The sequence below is a fragment of the Chiloscyllium punctatum genome, chromosome 30, assembly GCF_047496795.1.
Source record: "Chiloscyllium punctatum isolate Juve2018m chromosome 30, sChiPun1.3, whole genome shotgun sequence".
NCBI classification, from domain to species: Eukaryota; Metazoa; Chordata; class Chondrichthyes; order Orectolobiformes; family Hemiscylliidae; genus Chiloscyllium; species Chiloscyllium punctatum.
Window position 1 is genome coordinate 37,624,526 of NC_092768.1, and position 18,966 is coordinate 37,643,491.

The following is an 18,966-nucleotide window of genomic DNA, read 5'->3' on the forward strand; positions in this document are numbered from 1 at the left end:
TGTTCTGGGGCTAACCACCGATAGTGAGTATTGCCTTCTCTTGCACCTCACATCATCATGGTGAAGGTTGTGGGGCAAGATCAGAACGCTCTCTGTCTGCGGTTCGGTAACACACTGTCCAGCTCGGGAAGTTCAGGCCCTGTCTCCCCCCCCCTCCCCCACCTCAGGAAGCATCAGTCTCCACTCTTGAACTCTCTCAGTTGTCAGCTTGTGTCAACAGCTGCTAAGCATTCAGAGCCCTCTCTCCGGGGGGTCTGTTTCCCGAAATACAACTGTCAAAATGATTTGACATCGTGCAAGACAGCCCCCCCACCACTTAACAGGATTAGCGACTGCACTTCCCCACCTCAGAAAAATCTCAAGCACTCGGGAGTCCAATGGGTTTTCGCATCCGCCCAGCAATGCCAGCGAGCTGGTTTCTCGCCTGCCCCGTCCCTGAGGCTGGGGGGGCTAAATGTGAGTCAGCTACAGAGGAGTCGGTATTATCTAACAGGTATCTGTGAATATCTACCCAGATGTCTGCGAGCCCAGTGCGGTTTACCTGGGACAGTCGTGATCAGAGATCAGGCGAGTGCAGATTGAAGCCATTAATTAGCGCGAGTGAGACAGTCTCATCAGTCCTGTTTGTGCTCTCTCCTGGCCCCCTGTGTCAAACCTCCTCCAAGATTTCTGCCCTAGCCGTGAGCATGCACCTTCCTCTAACTGCAGTCCTCGTGCCTCCTCTGCGCTGACCTTTGCCCGTGAGTCTCAAGGAGAAAGTGAGGGAGGAAGGGCTCATGCCCGAAACGTCGATTCTCCCGCTCCTTGGATGCTGCCTGACCTGCTGCGCTTTTCCAGCAACACGTTCTCAAGCTCTGAGTCTCAAGACCACCCTCTCGACCCAATCCCCACTGTACCGCTGACCATGCAATGCCTCTCCTTGCTCTCCGTGCCAGCTAGGATTGGAAATAATTCCATTCATTTCAGCCTCAGAAGTCTTTTGTTGTGTTCCCAAGTTTAGTTAAGGGATGGGTAAACTAAACTCAAGCTCTGTTATTTTGGCCGTCTATCGCTGGCTTGCAGGAAAGGGTCAGCTGCTATTCTTTCAGGAAAGCACATCTGCCACTGCCCCACACCACACATCCTAGGATCCCTGTCGCGTGGGAGCAGGCCATTCGGCCCATCGAGTCTGCATTGACCCTCCGAACAACATCCCGCCCACTAGACTTGGTTGCAGCTCACGCATCCTATATCTTGCTATTGAGCGCATTCTCATTGAAAGTGATATCAAAACCTCCTTTAAATCGCATGTTGAGCTAAAACAAGCTTACTTTTTAAGATTCTTTACTGGGATGGAGGCGTCACACGGCTACAACATTTATTACCCGTCCCTGATTGTCCAGAGGGCAATTAAGAGCCAACCACATTGCTATGGGTTTGGAGTCACATGTAGCCTAGCTTTCTACCCTCAAGAACATTTGGGAACCAGATGGATTTTTCCAACAATTAATTCCAGATTTTTCACTGAATTCAAATTCCGCAATCTGCCATGGTGGGATTTGAACCCAGGTCCCCCGATCATTACATGAGGCTCTGTATAGACAGCCCAGTGATAATCCCACTAAGCCATCGCCTCCACCTAACCTTATAAACTGCAGCCCTATTCCCCCACCCCACCTTTATTCCATAAGGTTTCAGAACACATTGTTGCGTCTTGAATTTTTGTTCATTTCTTTTCTCTTTAAACTCCACATGCAGACCCCTCCATCAGGTTTCTGTCCCCTTGCTGCAGTGGGTCTTATTGAAGTTGATCAGGACGGTGTGACTACATCAGAGGGCCATTTACCTTCCTTATCCTTCATGACCCGTTGTCAGCCTTTGACACTGGTGACCAGCCCATCCTTCTCTCCAACTCCTCTCTGCTGGCTCCAACATGGTGGTGGTGTCCAACATCTCCCTGAGGCCCTTGACCCCTTTCCTATTTCCCATTAATAAAATTGCTCCTTGGTGGTATCATCCCAAAGCCTCCATCTCCCTTGGTCCCTCATTATCCATCACTACGAGGGGCAGCGGGATCTCAGAATGCAGATTGCCTGTGGCCGTTTCTCCACGCTGCGTTCTCTATGTCCCATCTCCACCCCTCCCCCCTGATCAGTGGGATTTGACTGTTGAGAAAATTCATGCTACATCTGATCCTGAGATGGGTTCCCAGCCCGAATTGAAAACCATCGCTAGGACTGCCTCTTTCCACCTCTGTAACATCATCCCATTCTGTCCCCCACTTCAAGATCCAACTCTTGCTGAAAGCCCCATCAGAGTCTGTGCTGTCCTTGGATCTGGTGACTTCATTGTGCTCTGTACCGGCCTTCCACTTCTGATCTCTGCAGACCCAAACTCTTGTAAAACTCTGCTGACTATTTCTTAACTCAAACTGAGTCCCATTCGCCCAAGACCCTCACACCAACTGTTTGTTGCGGATGTTGGTTCCCCAGTCAAACAAGAGAGTCATACGGGACTGGAGACATTAACTCTGTTGTTCTCTCTCCTGCTGAGAGACCGGCTGAGTTTCTCCTGCCCCTGCTGCTTTGACCTCAGTTTTAAAACTGTTTTCCGATTCCTTCACAGTCTCGCCTCTGCACTCTTCCCCAGCTCCAGAACCCTCTGGGGTATTGGTATTCCTTCAATTCTGCTCTCTCGTTCAACACTGGTTTTAACTGTGCCCTCAACTGCTTGGACCTGAAGCCCTATCAAAGCCCTTCACTCTCCTTTGAGGAACACCTGGATGCCAGGTGTTACAAGACAGGAGGTTGCCGGGTCTCAGGAGACCATTGACTGTGAGGAAAAGTTAAAAAAAGACTGGGATTGTTTTCACCGGAAAGATGGCAGCTGAGAGGAGAGCTGATAGAGTTCTCCAATATTGTCAGAGGCATACATAGGGTGGACAATCAGAGGCATTTTCCCAAGTTTCAATTACAAGGGGGCACAGGTTCAAGCTGAGAGGGGGAATGTTTAAGGGAGGTGTGTGAGGCAGAGTGTGTTTGGGGTCTGGAACAGATTTCCAGAAGAGGTTGGGGGAAACAGGCACATTTAAGGGGCATCTGGATGGTTCTACATGAACAGGGAGGGAATAGAGGGATATGGACCATATAAGGGCAGTAGATTTGCTTTTTTGTTTAGTTTAGTTAGGACATGAGGATTGGAACAGGCGTGGTGGGCCAAAGGGCCTGTTTCTGTGCCATACTTCTCTCTTGTTCTTCAGCCCATCTACTCTGCTGTTCAATGAGATGATGGCTGCTCTGATAATCTTCACTCCACTTACCTCCCTTTTCCCCAGAACCCTTGATTCCCCGTCGACTCTCCTGCTCCTCGGATGCTGCCTGACCTGTTGTGCTTTTCCAGCACCGCACGCTCAACTCTGATCTCCAGCATCTGTAATCCTGATTGACTCCTAAACATTTGCCTGACTCAGTCTTGAATATGCTTAATGACCCAGCATCAGCCACCCTTTCAGTAAGGAATTCCACTGATCCTTTGCACTCTGGTTTGGCCACTTTTGAACTCTGTGATAGGTTCTGGTCTCCCTGCTATAGAAAACATGTTGTTAAACTCGAAAGGGTTCAGGCGACTCTCTGTGTGGAGTTTGCACGTTCTCCCTGTGTCTGCATGGGTTTCCTCCGGGTGCTCCGGTTTCCTCCCACAGTCCAAAAATGTGCGGGTTAGGTGAATTGGCCAAGTTAAATTGCCCGTAGTGTTAGGTAAAGGGGTAAATGTAGGGCAATGGGTCTGGGTGGGTTGCGCTTCGGCGGGTCGGTGTGGACTTGTTGGGCCGAAGGGCCTGTTTCCACACTGTAAGTAATATAATCTAATCTAATCTAATCTAAAAGGTTTACCAGGATGTTGCTGGGATCAGAGGTCTGAGCTACGAGGAGAGGCTGAATAGATTGGGGCTATTTTCCCTGGAGCATTTGCAGTTGAGGGGGTGACTTTATAGAGGTTTGTAAAATCACAAGGGGCATGGACAGGGTGAATTTCCAACACCTTTTCCCCCAGGGTAGGGGGGTCCAAAACTAGAGGGCACAGGTTTAAGGTAAGAGGGGAAACCTAAGGGTCAGCGTTTTCACGCAGAGGGTGGTGCGTGTATGGAATGGGTTGCCAGAGGTAAGCTGGAGGTTAGTATGGTTACAGAATTTAAAAGGCATCTAGATGGGTATATAAATAGGAAGGGTTTGGAGGGATATGGGCCGGGTGCTGGCAGGTGGGACTAGACTAGTTTTGGATATCTGGTCAGCATGGACTAAAGGGTCTGTTTCTATGCTGTACATCCTATAGAAAAAGGTTCCTGTCTTGTAAGGTGACTCTTTACTATGAGATTGTGTCTGCTGCTCCAAGATTTCTTGAGAAGGGACAACAATGTCTTTGCATTGATGCTGTAAAGCCCTCTAAGAATCTTACATCCTTCAATAAGGTGCCCTCTCATTTTACTAAACACCATCGAGTGTAAGCCCAACCTACTCAATTTCTCTTCAAAGAAAGTCTCTGCACGCGCAGTGTCAGATTAGTGAACCTTCTCATGGCCATCTTCAAAAAGGGCGTGGTGCTGGAAAAGCACAGCAGGTCAGGCAGCATCCAAGGGGCAGTAGAGTCGACTTCATCCTAATGAAGGGCTTATCCCTGAAAGGTTGACTGTCCTGCTCCTCTGACTCTGCCTGACCTGCTCTGCTTTACAGGCACCACACCTTTTGAATCTAATCTCCAGCATCTGCAGTCCTCACTGTCTACTTCCCGTGACTATCTCCAACACCAGCATATCTTTCCCTACGTGCAGAGACGCAAACCATTCACAGTATTCCCACTGTAGTCTGACCAGCGCCTTGCATACTTTGAGCAAAACCTCCCCACTTTCACACTCCATCCTCTCTGAAATACCAGCCAGTATCCCGTTTCCCTTCCGCTGGACCTAGATTAGATTCCCTTCAGTGTGGAAACAGGCCATTCGGCCCAACAAGTCCACACCGACTCTCCAAAGAGCAACCCACCCAGGCCCATTCCCCTACCCAATGCATCTGTCACTCCGGGCATTTCCCATGGCCAATTCACCTGGCATCATATCTGTGGTTGTGAGTGAAAACCAGAGCCAACCCCACACAGACACAGGGAAGAATGTGCAAACTCCACACAGTCACCTGAGGCTAGAATCAAACCCAGGTCCCTGGTGCTGTGAGGCAGTAGTGCTAACCGCTGGGCCACCGTGCTAGCCCACACTCAGCTTTTTTTGAGGGTTTATACTCAGGAACTTCCAAATCGCCCTGAGCTGTGCCTTTCTGCAGTCTTCTTCCTTTTGAAGGATATTCACCTCTGTCTCTCTTTCTGCCAAAGTTCATAACCTTGGTATGTTCCTTCATTAGATTCCATTTGCCAAGTGTTTGCCCAGTCACTTCCCCTGTCTACAGCAAACACCCCCTCAGCCCTTGTCCTCCCACCTCCCAAACTTGGCAACAGCACTTCCTTCATCCAAGTCATTAACATATATTGTGAATAATTGTGAGCTGAAAAAATGTGTTGCTGGAAAAGCGCAGCAGGTCAGGCAGCATCCAAGGAGCAGGAGAATCGACGTTTCGGGCATCAGCCCTTCTTGAGAAAGGTTAGCCCTCCTGAAGAAGGGCTGATGCCTGAAACGTCGAATCTCCTGTTCCTTGGATGCTGCCTGACCTGCTGCGCTTTTCCAGCAACACATTTTCAGCTTGGGAAAAAAAAGCCCAAAGTATTGGAGGTACTGTACAGAATGGGTGGAGAATTATCTCATGAAGAGAAGACATCGTTGAGACCTGGTTGAGATAAAGGGAGCATTTTCAGGACGGTAACCTGGAACAAGTGAAACGTTCACAGGAATCAGGGCTGGGGTCACAATTATTCAGGAGAAAGTGAGGACTGCAGATGCTGTTGTGTACCATAGCTTATCAAATACCTTTTGGAAATGCAAATAAGTTACATCTACCTTTCCCATTATCTCCACCACTTGTTATAGAATCTTCACAGTGTGGAGACATGCCATTCAATCCATCGAGGCCATCCCCATCCCGCGAAGAGCATTCCATCCAGACTCACCCCCGTCTACCCTATCCTGTGATTCCCATGGCTAATCCACCGAGCCTACCTTCCCTGAACACTATATCCAATCCACCTAACCTGCACATCCCTGGACCCTATGGCCAATACAGCCTAACCTACACATCCATGGACCCAATGGCCAATCCAGCCTAACCTGCACATCCCTGGAACCTACGGCCAATCCACCTAACCTGCACATCCATGGACCCTATGACCAATCCACCTAAACTGCACATCCATGGACGCTATGACCAATCCACCTAACCTGCACATCCCTGGACGCTTTGGCCAATCAACCTAACCTGCACATCCCTGGACACTATGATCAGTCTACCTAACCTATACATCCATGGACCCTATGACCAATCCACCTAACCTGCACATCCCTGGACCCTATGACCAATCCACCTAACCTGTACATCCATGGACCCTATGACCAATCCACCTAACCTGTACATCCATGGACACTATGACCAATCCAGCCTAACCTGCACATCCCTGGACCCTATGGGCAATCCACCTAACCTGCACATCCCTGGACCCTATGGCCAATCCACCTAACCTGTACATCCATGGACCCTATGGCCAATTCACCTAACCTGCACATCCCTGGGCACTATGGCCAATCCACCTAACCTGTACATCCATGGACCCTATAGCCAATCCACCTAACCTGAACATCCATGGACCCTATAGCCAATTCACCTAACCCGAACATCTCTGGACGCTATGGCCAATCCACCTAACCTGCACATCCCTGGACGCTATGGCCAATCCACCTAACCTGCACATCCCTGGACCCTATGGCCAATTCACCTAACCCAAACATCCCTGGACGCTATGGCCAATCCACCTAACCTGCACATCCCTGGACCCTATGGCCAATTCACCTAACCCAAACATCCCTGGACGCTATGGCCAATCCACCTAACGTGCACATCCCTGGACCCTATAGCTAATCCACCTAACCTGCACATCCCTGGACACTATGACCAATCCACCTAACCTGCACATCCCAGGACACTATGGCCAATCCACCTAACCTGCACATCCCGGGACACTACGGCCAATCCACCTAACCTGCACATCCCTGGACCCTATGGCCAATCCACCTAACCTGCACATCCATGGACCCTATAGCCAATCCACCTAACCTGCACATCCATGGACCCTATGACCAATCCACCTAACCTGCACATCCATGGACACTATAGCCAATCCACCCAACCTGTACATTCATGGACGCTATGGCAATCCACCTAACCTGTACATCCCTGGACCCTATGACCAATCCACCTAACCTGCACATCCCTGGACGCTATGGCCAATCCACCTAATCTGCACATCCCTGGACCCTATGGCCAATCCACCTAACCTGCACATCCCTGGATCCTATGGCCAATCCACCTAACCTGCACATCCATGGACGCTATGACCAATCCACCTAACCTGTACATTCATGGACGCTATGGCAATCCACCTAACCTGTACATCCCTGGACCCTATGACCAATCCACCTAACCTGCACATCCCTGGACACTATGGCCAATCCACCTAACCTGTACATTCATGGACGCTATGGCAATCCACTAACCTGTACATCCCTGGACCCTATGACCAATCCACCTAACCTACACATCCATGGACACTATGGCCAATCCACCTAACCTGCACCTCCCTGGATGCTATGACCAATCCACCTAACCTGCACATCCCTGGATGCTATGACCAATCCACCTAACCTGCACATTCCTGGATGCTATGACCAATCCACCTAACCTGCACATCCCTGGATGCTATGACCAATCCACCTAACCTGCACATCCCTGGATGCTATGACCAATCCACCTAACCTGCACATCCATGGACACTATGATCAATCCACCGAACCTGTACATTCATGGACACTATGATCAATCCACCTAACCTGCATATCCATGGACCCTATGATCAATCCAGCCTAACCTGCACATCCATAGACTCCGGGAGGACACTGGAGCATTGGAGGAAGCCCACCCACAATTGGGGAGGCAATGGCGTAGTGGCACTATCACTTGACTGTTAAATCAGAGATCCAGATGATGTCCTGGGGACCTAGGTTCAAATCCTGCTATGGCAGATGGTGTAATTTGAGCTCAATAAAATCTGAATTACGAATCTAATGATGACTGTGAGTGTATTCTCTATTGTTGGAAAAACCCATCTGGTTCACTAATGACCTTTAGGGATGGAATCTGCCATCCTTACCTAGTCTGCTGATGGGTGACTTAATAGAGGTTTTTAAAATCATGAGGGGCGTGGAAAGTCTTTTCCTTGGGGTGGGGGACCCCAGAACGAGAGGGGCATAGGTTTAGGGTGAGAGGGGGAAGATATAAAAGAGACCTAAGGGGCAACGTTTTCACACATAGGGTGGTATGTGCATGGAATGATATGCCAGAGGAAGTGATGGAGGCTGGTTCAATTGTAACATTTAAGATGCATTTGGATGGGTATATGAATCGGAAGAGTTTGGAGGGATACAGGCTGGGTGCTGGCAGGTGGGACTAGATTGTGTTGGGATATCTGGTCGGCATGGACGGGTTGGACCAAAGGGTCTGTTTTCCATGCCATACATCTCTATGACTCTATAACATATGACTCCAGACCCACAGCAATGAGGTTGACTCTTCACTGCTCTCTGGGCAATTAGGGACGGGCAATAAATGCTGATCTAACCAGAGATGCCCTCAACCTGGGAATGAATAAAAGGCAGACACCAGGATAATGTGCAAACTCCACATAAACAGTCACCTGAGAGTGGAAACGAACCTGGGTCCCTGGCAGTACGAGGCAGCAGTGCTAACCACTGAGCCACCATGCCCACCTCCCCCCCCAAAAAAAACTAAACCCACCTCAAAACAAAGGTCATAAATTCATCAGGCGCAATTTTCTCTTGTTAAAGCCAGTCAGATCACTATCATTAGGTTACTAAACATCCTTGACAAGGGAATCTGACATTTTTTCTTGTTTGCCAATGGCAGCTAATTTGTTTGATACAAGAAGAAAAAAAAACTGGCCTTGAGGTGTCTGCTTGTGTGAAAGGTGCCACCTAATCGCAAGTTGTTGTTGTTGTCGTCGGTTGGGCATCCCCATATATAGAAGGCATTCATTAAAGGCGCCTGGGGGATCTATTAATAGGCATTTGACACAAGTCTGTTGGGAGGGAAGGGAAAGGCAGAAAATAACAAACCATGTACATATAGACACTGCAAGCCGAGTGTGAGAGGTGACTGTCCAGGGATTGAGGTGGGACAGAGTGTGTCGGATGACTGTGAACAACATACAGACAAGGAGGTAGCGTTATAAATACAAGGCTGCACTGACTGCTTCAAAGTGTGTCCCTCTCGCCCACACACTGCAGGATGCCCAGGGCCGAGCCCGAGCCAGACCCAGAGGCAGAGGCAGAGGTAGAGCCAGGCAGTGAAGATCAGTATAAAGGCCGCTGTGAACAGCACGGTGAGGCGTTGTGGATGTACTGCGCTGTGGATAGACTGCCCGTGTGCACGCTGTGCACTGACTCTCACCGAGACCACCACCTCAGGCCTATCAGCGATGCCGTTCGCCACTCCAAGGTAGGCTTCCCCTCCTCCCTGTGTGACCCAATGGCAAGCTGGGAGACCGCTCAGCCCAGCGCCTCCTTGCAAGCCCCCACTCCTCCCTTCCCAGCTCTTAGGCGAAGGGCTGCATCTCGATTCTTTAGTTTTTTGCAATTAATATTAATTCCAAATTCTCCCTCACACTTTTAGACAGCGACTGAGGGATCTAAAAGGGGGCACTGGGTGACAATAGCATCCCTTTGAATCCCCCTCCTTGTCTGATCCCAAAGCCCCCTCCTGCCAAACAAAGGCTGTGCACCTTCCTATCCACCCCATATCCTCATCATTTTGTGTCGAGTCAGACCGTACAGAAACAGACCCTTCAGTCCAGCTCATCCATGTCAACCAGATATCCCAACCTAATCTGGTCCCGATTCGGAGATGCCGGTGTTGGACTGGGGTGTACAAAGTTAAAAATCACACAACACCAGGTTATAGTCCAACAGGTTTCATTGGAAGCACTAACTTTCGGAGCACTGTCACCTGATGAAGGAGCAGCATTCCAAAAGCTAGAGCTTCCAATTAAACCTGCCGGACTAAAATCTAGTCCCGTTGACCAGCACTTGGCCCCTATCCCTTCAAACTCTTCCTATTCATGTACCCATTCAGTTGCCTTTTAAATGCTGCAATTGTACCCAGCCTCCACCACTTCCTCTGGCAGCTCATTCCATAAGACCACAAGGAGTGGAAGTAAGACCATTCGGCCCATCGGGTCCACTCCGCCATTCAATCGTGACTCAGGGGCGTTTCAATTCCACTTACCCGCACTCTCGCTGTATTCCCTTAATTCCTCACAAGATTAAGAATTTATCAATCTCTGCCTTGAAGACATTCAACCTCCCAGCCTCCACTGTGCTATCCTTTCTCCCTCAGAATTTGCGCTCGAGAATCTGTATCCAGGCCCCTTTGTGTCTAAGGTGGCGACTTGCAAACATTTCATTGGACCCGTGTGACAATAAAGCTCATTCAATCCTGTATCCGCCCCTCCAGTACTGAGAGAGTGCGGGCGTACTGTTTTTACACATTAAATGTTAAACTCTCACAAGAGGACACAAAATTGAACTTTCTCTCACGCATTGTGAAGTCTGCCTCAGTTGTTAAGACTTGAAGGAGCCGGTGTTGGACTGGGGTGGACAAAGTTAATAATCACACAACACCAGGTTATAATCCAACAGGTTTCATTGGAAGCACTAGCTTTCAGAGCGCTGCTCCTTCATCAGGTAGTTGTGGAGTAAGATACAGCATTTATAGCAAAAGTTTACAGTGTGATGTAACTGAGATTATACATTGAAAAATGCCTTGATCATTGTTAAGTCTCACAGCTGTTAGAATGACCATGATAGTTTAACCTCTTTTAACCTTTTTTGGAAGTTACATTCTCAGGTTAACTTTAACAATTGGTGTTAGCCAGATAATGTGTTGAAGGTGTTAGCCCCCTGGGTTCTGTGGTTTGTGCCATAATGTTTAGACTGATTCTAATCTAAAAAAATGAGTTAACAGAGTTTCACATGAATGCATGCAGTTTTTGAGCAAAGTACAATGTAACCCTGCAAGTACAAATTCACCCCACAAAATATATGTGTATGTCTGCATGTGGGTTTGTGTGTAAGTCTTAGACACTTTATATACACACACGTTTGTGGGGTGAATTTGTACTTGCAGAGTTACATTGCACTTTGCTCAAAAACTGCATGAATCCATATAAGACTCTGTTAACTCATTTTTTGGATTAGTATCAGTCTAAACATCATGGCACAGACAGGGAACACAGGGATCTAACACCTTCAACATCTCAACATCTTATCTGCACTGACACCAGTTGTTACAGTTAAATTGAGAATGTAACTTTTAAAAAACATTTTGTGGTTTACATATGAAGGAAGTGAAACTAACATGGTCATTGTAACAGATGAGAGACTTAACAAACAAGCAAGGTATTTTTCAATGTATAATTTCAGTTCCATCGCACTGTAAACTTTTGCTATGAATTCTGTGCCTTACAACTGTGTCCTCCACAATCACCTGATGAAGGAGCAGCGCTCCAAAAGCTAGTGCTTCCAATTAAACCTGTTGGTCTATAACCTGGTGTTGTCTGACTTTTTAATTCAGTTGTTTAGGAGCTTAGTTTGACTGTGCCTGGATTAACACGTGTGGTTCTAAACTGTTGATCTCAGGAAAGATATTGTAGCTACACAGGGAAATGTAACAAAGGACTTCCAGACTTGTTCCTGGGATGGCAGGACTGTCCCACGGATAGAGAAATACAAACTGAGTCTGTGTTCTCTAGAGCTATGAAGAATGGAAGTGATCTGATTGACATTTACAAGATACCGGGGTTGACCATTGACCAGAAACTCAATATAGCAACACAGCGGCTACAAGAGCAGGTCAGAGCATGGGAATCCTGCAGCGAGTAACTCACCTCCTGACTCCCCCAACCTGCCCACCATCTCCAAGGCACAGGTCAGGAGGGTGGTGGAATACTCCCCAGTTGCCTAGATGGGTGCGACCCCCAACAACACTCAAGAAGCCCGACACCATCCGGGACAAAGCAGCCCCCACACCCACAAGCATCCACTCCCCACACCCCCCCACCGACACTCAGTAACAGCCGTGCGTACTATCTACAAGACACACTGCAGACATTCACCAAAGATCCTCAGGCAGCACCTTCCAAACCCACAACCACTAGAAGGACAAGGGCAGCAGTTACATGGGAACCCCACCCCTTCCAAGCCCCTCACCATTCTGACTTGGAAATATAACGGTGTTCCTTCACTGTCACTGGGTCAAATTCCTGGAATTCCCTCCCCAATGGCATTGTGGGTCAACCCACAGCAGATGGACTGCAGTGATTCAAGATGGCAGCTCACCACCACCTTCTCAGGGGGCAACTAGGGATGGGGCAATAAATGCTGGGCCCAGCCAGTGATGTCCATGTCCTACTGGTGAATAAAATAAATTAGAAGGGACAGGCAAGGTCGATGCAGGTAAGATTCAGGGGAGAAGCAAGGGACAGAATTTGAAAATAACAGAGGGTCGGTGTGGACTCGATGGGCTGAATGGCCTGCTTCCACACTGCAGGGATTGTAGTTTCCATCCCCACTTGGGTGTAATCTTTGCAGCTTGGGTAAAGTCAGTAAATCAGGGCCCCAGCTCTGACCAGAACACGCCCGTGCTGAGGAGATTTACAATTGGAGGGAGGTGGGGGTGGGGGGTGGTGGGAGGGTGTGGGCGAGGAGGGGAACTCAGGCCACACTCCACTGTGATGCCAACTTCAGCCAGATATGCCAGGCAGTGACTAACACCAAGGGAAACTGAGGGAGAGTCAGGACTAAGTGCATGATTAGATTAGATTACTTACAGTGTGGAAACAGGCCCTTCGGCCCAACACCGACCCGCCGAAGAGCAACCCACCCAGACCCATTCCCCTACATTTATCCCTTACCTAACACTACGGGCAATTTAGCATGGCCAGTTCACCTAACCTGCACATCTTTGGACTGTGGGAGGAAACCGGAGCACCCGGAGGAAACCCACTCAGACACGGGGAGAATGTGCAAACTCCACACAGTCAGTCGCCCGAGGCGGGAATTAAATCTGGGTCCCTGGCGCTGTGAGGCAGCAGTGCTAACCACTGTGCCACCCTCTGCAAGAAACTTTATTCAGCAATTCTCACCTGGATCTATGTCCTTCATGTGTCGCTGGGTCCAATCTGGGGACTCCCTCCATAACCAGGTCTACTGTAGCGTTTTCACCACCATCTTCCTCAGGGGCAGTTAGGGACTGACTGTACTTACTGGGCTGACCAGTGATCTCCGTGTGATATTGGGGGCTAACACAAAGGAATATTGTTATTTGTGCTTACAGAACGAACTGCGGTCCACTCTGAACGCACTGAGGGAGAGAAAGACAGTCTTCACTGAGATCATGTACAAACAGCAACAGAAGATTTCCGCACTCACTGTGAGTCTCAGTTAAACCTCCCCCCCCAAATTAATGTGAGAGGAATTTTGATTTATTCAAACAAGAGCATGTCAGTGTTTGGCACTGAACAAATGTGTCAAAAACACTCCCAGGACAGGGACAGCACGGGGTTAGAAACAGGGTAAAGCTCCCTCTACACTGTCCCCATCAAACACTCCCAGGACAGGGACAGCACGGGATTAGATACAGGGTAAAGCTCACTCTACACTGTCCCCCATCAAACACTCCTAGGACAGGGACAGCACGGGATTAGATACAGGGTAAAGCTCACTCTACACTGTCCCCCATCAAACACACCCAGGACAGGGACAGCACAGGGTTAGATACAGAGTAAACCTCTCTCTACACTGTCCCCCATCAAACACTCCCCGGGACAGGGACAGCACGGGGTTAGGTACCGAGTAAAGCTCACTCTACACTATGCCCCATCAAATAATCCCAGGGCAGGGAGAGCACGGGGTTAGGTACCGAGTAAAGCTCCCTCTACACTGTGCCCCATCACACAATCCCAGGACAGGGACAGCACGGGGTTAGATACAGAGTAAAGCTCCCTATACACTGTCCCCCATCAAACACTCCCAGGGACAGGGACAGCACGGGGTTAGATACAGAATAAAGTTTCCTCTACACTGTCCCCCATCAAACACTCCCAGGGACAGGGACAGCATGGGGTTAGATACAGAGTAAAGTTCCCTCTACACTGTCCCCCATCAAACACTCCCAGGGGCAGGGACAGCATGGGGTTAGATACAGAGTAAAGTTCCCTCTGCACTGTCCCCATTAAACACTCCCAGGGACAGGGACAGCACGGGGTTAGATCAGAGTAAAGCCACCTCTACGCAATGCCCCATCAAACACTCCCAGGACAGGGACAGCACGGGGTTAGATACAGAGTAAAGCTTCATCTACACTGTTGAAAATGTGTTGCTGGAAAAGCGCAGCAGGTCAGGCAGCATCCAAGGAACAGGAGAATCCACGTTTCGGGCATCAGCCCTTCTTCCAGCAAGAAGGGCTGATGCCCGAAACGTCGATTCTCCTGTTCCTTGGATGCTGCCTGACCTGCTGCGCTTTTCCAGCAACACATTTTCAACTCTGATCCCCAGCATCTGCAGTCCTCACTTTCTCTTCATCTACACTGTCCCCATCAAACACTCCCAGGGCAGGGACAGCATGGGGTTAGATACAGAGTAAAGCTTCCTCTACACTGTCCCCATCAAACACGCCCAGGGCAGGGACATCATGGGGTTAGATACAGAGTAAAGCTTCCTCTACACTGTCCCCATCAAACACTCCCAGGGCAGGGACAGCATGGGGTTATATACAGAGTAAAGCTCCCTCTACACTGTCCCCCATCAAGCACTCCCAGGACAGGGACAGCATGGGGTTAGATACAGAGTAAAGCTCCCTCTACACTGTCCCCCATCAAGCACTCCCAGAACAGGGACAGCACGGGGTTAGATACAGAGTAAAGCTCCCTTTACACTGTGCCCAGCAAACACTCCCAGGACAGGGACATGGACAGGGAGAGCTCAGGGTTCGATGTCTGCACTGTGCCCACCCTGTGCTGGGCTGTGAAAGGTCTGGTGCTGACCGATGACCCGGGTTCTGGCGCAGTGTGCCCCGACTCTGCTCCTGCTCTCCTGTCGCCGACCGTGATCCCTCTCCTTTCCCAAAGGAGGCGACGGAGGCTCTGAGCCGGAACGTGTCGGAGGAGTTTGCGGGAATGCGGCGGTTCCTGGACCACAGGGAGCAGGAGCTGAAGAAGGAGCTGGCTGAGCAGGCAGGTGCTGGGCTGCAGCCCCTGGAGGACAACCTACGCTCCATCCAGCAGGCCCTCATCTCCATCCAGAAGGACATCATCGCCTGCCAGGCCGCTGCCAACCAACGTGACAGCCTGCAGTTCCTCCAGGTATGTACAGGGCAGCCCTACTGGGACTGGCACACCCCTCCATCGACCGTTCCTGCACTCGGAACTGGTCACTGTGCATCATCACTCGGGGATGGGCACCCAGACAGCTCAGTCCAGGGCCTGGCTCCTGCTCGGACCTGCCGCGTTTTATTAAACCAGCCACAACGGGGCCTGCCCCGCTCTCCCCAGGACTGAGCTGCCATCCTGGTTAGCAAACGAGCATCCGGTTGCTTGGTTTCACCTTTGATTGCCCCCCCATTCTTCCTCTTACCCCCCCCCCCCCGTGATATGTCCCGTGTGAAGAAGGAGACTGCAGGATCCTCACAGTGTGGGGTTGGCCCATCGAATCTGCACCAAACCCCCATCCCATTCTGACCCACCCTAGCCCGTGGCTAGCCTGAGGCAATCTAGCACGGCCGACCCGTCCGAACCTGCACGCCTTTGAATTGTGAGAGGGAGACCCACGCAGACCCGCAGCAATGTGGTTGACTCTTCACTGCTCTCTGGGCAACTAGGGACGGGCAATAAATGCTGACCTCACCAGAGATGCCCTCAACCTGGGAATGAATTAAAAAAAAGCAGACTCCGAGAGAATGTACAAACTCCACACAGACGGTCACCCAAGGCAGGAATTGAACCATGAGACACTGGTGCTGGGTGGTAGCAGTGCTGACCCACTGAGTCACCATGCCATTTGATAGTAGCAGCTGCTCTGTGGATTAGGAACCTGGAGAGGCACATCCCTGCAGCCTCATTTGCCGGAGCCCTCCACGACAAACTTCCCCAAACCGCACTCGGCGTTTCCTGGGCCAATCGACGGAGAACGACCTCGGAATGTTTCTCTCACGCTGCGCAACATTTTTAAATAATAAATTATTTTGGCCCCTCTCTCAATTCACTCACAGGATGTGGGTGTGTCACTGGCCAGGTCAGTATATATTGCCCAGCCCGAAATACCCAGGGGTCAGTTCAGAGTCAACCCCATTGCTGTGGGCCTGGAGCCACATGGAGGCCAGACCTGGCAAAGATGGCGGATTCCTTCCATCAAGGAGCCAGGTGGGATTTTCCTTGGGATTCATGGTCATCCTTAGACACTTAATTCCAAATTTTTTAGAAAATCAAATTCAAATTCCACCACGGCAGGATTTGAACCCAAACATTTGGTATATTACCAAGGATGGAGAATTAACAACCCAATGATAAAACCACAAGGCCATCACCTGCTGACCTCTGTGTCCTGGGGTTAAATGCTTTGGACCCCTGTTTCCTCTCTTACCCCAGGGCAGTTCAATGCCCATCGCTCTCTCACTGGCCAGGGATCCAGTGGAAGGGATTTTGCCCGAAACGTCAATGTTCCTGCTCCTCGGATGCTGTCTGACCTGCTGTGCTTTTCCAGCGCCACTCTAATCTTGACTCTGACCTCCAGAATCTGCAGTCCTCACTTTGGCCTAACTTCCCCATTTCTGCCACTCCTCCCCCTACAAGTCGCAAAGGGATTTTTGTTTTTGTTTTAAATTTCTATGCTCTGGAAGGCGAGGGAGAGAAAGGAAGAGAGAGAGGAGTTGCCTCCAGCCTGTGAGGCCTAGTCTCTCTCTCTCTCTCTCTCCTCACCTTCACAGGCGGAGCTTGGCTTGATTGGTTAATTATTTGCCCCGTCGGTGTTTCGAGAGAAGATGACTTCTCTTCGTTCGAAGACTTTGTCACGAGGGTGTGAGTAAATCCAGAAAGATCTGACCTGGTTTCCCTTCTCTTCCCAGGAGGCCAGCTGGCTGAGAGAGAGGTACGTGGTGAACGAATGAGAGAGAGATCACATGGGCACAGACAGAATCCCTCTGGGGTGGATGCAGAAGCGTATTTCCCCTCTCATTTGGGGGCTGGGGGGGAGGGGCGGGCCGCGATCTAGAACATGGGGACAAGGACTGAGATAACATTGCTTTACGAGGACTTTCAGCAGAGACTGTACAAATGAGGCCTGTTTTCTCTCGACTTTACAAGGTTAATCTGGTCAAAGTCTCCAAGGTGTGAACAGGAAAAGTAAACGGTTTCCACTGGTTGGGGATTCAAGAACGAGGAGGCATAGTTGGAGAATTAGGGCCAGACCGTTCAGGAGAGATGTGAGGAAGCACTTCCACACATTCAGTGGGAGATAGAGTCATGGGGGTGGACAGCAGGGAAACAGACTCTTCGGCCCATCGTGTCCATTCAGCCTCTCCCTGCAGTGCAAACCCTCCAACCCTGGCAACATCCTTTACTGCCCCCTTTCAGCTTTCACAATGTGCAAACTAAAGGAGAGAGGCTGGGATTGAATGCAGTACACCAAAAGCAGACTAACCCAATGTCCTGTCCAGCCTGGAACGTGTTTGGAATTCTCTTTCACAAACAGCGGTGGAGTCTGGCTCAGCCCTTTAATCTTAGGGTGCCGAATCTCGGGGGGTGGTGGTTGGTCATCGAACCAAGATGGGGTGGGGCTTGGAAACCGAGGGAGAGATTGGTGAGCAAAGATATGGAGGAGGGAGGAGATGAGGCGGGAAAATACGGTTTTAGATTCTGGATCATTGGCGTTACTCTGTTGAATCGCAGGTTTGACAGCTAAATGACCTCTGTTACTCCAGTTTCTTAGATGTCCCAACGTAACCAGTGAACACTGTCCCTCCATCACACCGTCTCTTCATCGCACTGTCCTTACATTGCTCTGTCTGTTCACCACACTGTCCCTTCACCACACTGTCCCTTCATCACACGGTCCCATCATCGCAATGTCCCTTCATCGCACTGTCCCTTCATCGTACTGTCCCATCATCGCAATGTCCCTTCATCGCACTGTCCCTTCATCGTACTGTCCCATCATCGCACTGTCCCTTCACCACACTGTCCCATCATCGCAATGTCCCTTCATCACACTGTCCCTTCATCGCACTGTCCCTTCACCGTACTGTCCCTTCATCGCAATGTACCTTCATCACACTGTCCCTTCATCGCACTGTCCCTTCATCACACTGTCCCTTCACCACACTGTCCCATCATCGCAATGTCCCTTCATCACACTGTCCCTTCATCGCACTGTCCCTTCATCGCACTGTCCCTTCATCGCACTGTCCCTTCATCACACTGTCCTTTCATCACACGGTCCCATCATCGCAATGTCCCTTCATCACACTGTCCTTTCATCGCACTGTCCCTTCATCACACTGTCCTTTCATCACACGGTCCCATCATCACACTGTCCCTTCATCGCACTGTCCCTTCATCGCACTGTCCCTTTATCGCACTGTCCCTTCACCGTACTGTCCCTTCATCGCAATGTCCCTTCATCGCACTGTCCCTTCATCGCACTGTCCCTTCATCACA

At 50.1% G+C, this 18,966-nt stretch overlaps 1 protein-coding gene across 2 annotated transcripts in view; it reads left to right on the top strand.

Moving 5' to 3' along the window:
- The first annotated feature begins 343 nt into the window (after positions 1–343).
- The window catches only part of LOC140455418 (nuclear factor 7, ovary-like), a 145,276-nt gene continuing 126,653 nt past the window's right edge, over positions 344–18,966 (top strand). Inside the window, exons 1-5 of one of the 2 annotated variants that reach the window (XM_072550267.1) lie at positions 344–456; positions 9,488–9,698; positions 13,593–13,688; positions 15,385–15,618; positions 17,376–17,398. In XM_072550267.1, the coding sequence (XP_072406368.1) occupies positions 455–456; positions 9,488–9,698; positions 13,593–13,688; positions 15,385–15,618; positions 17,376–17,398 (566 nt within the window). In that variant the 5' untranslated portion in view covers positions 344–454. Of the gene's footprint in view, positions 494–9,487; positions 9,699–13,592; positions 13,689–15,384; positions 15,619–17,375; positions 17,399–18,966 lie in introns of both variants that reach the window. The other variant, XM_072550266.1, reaches the window with a different exon arrangement.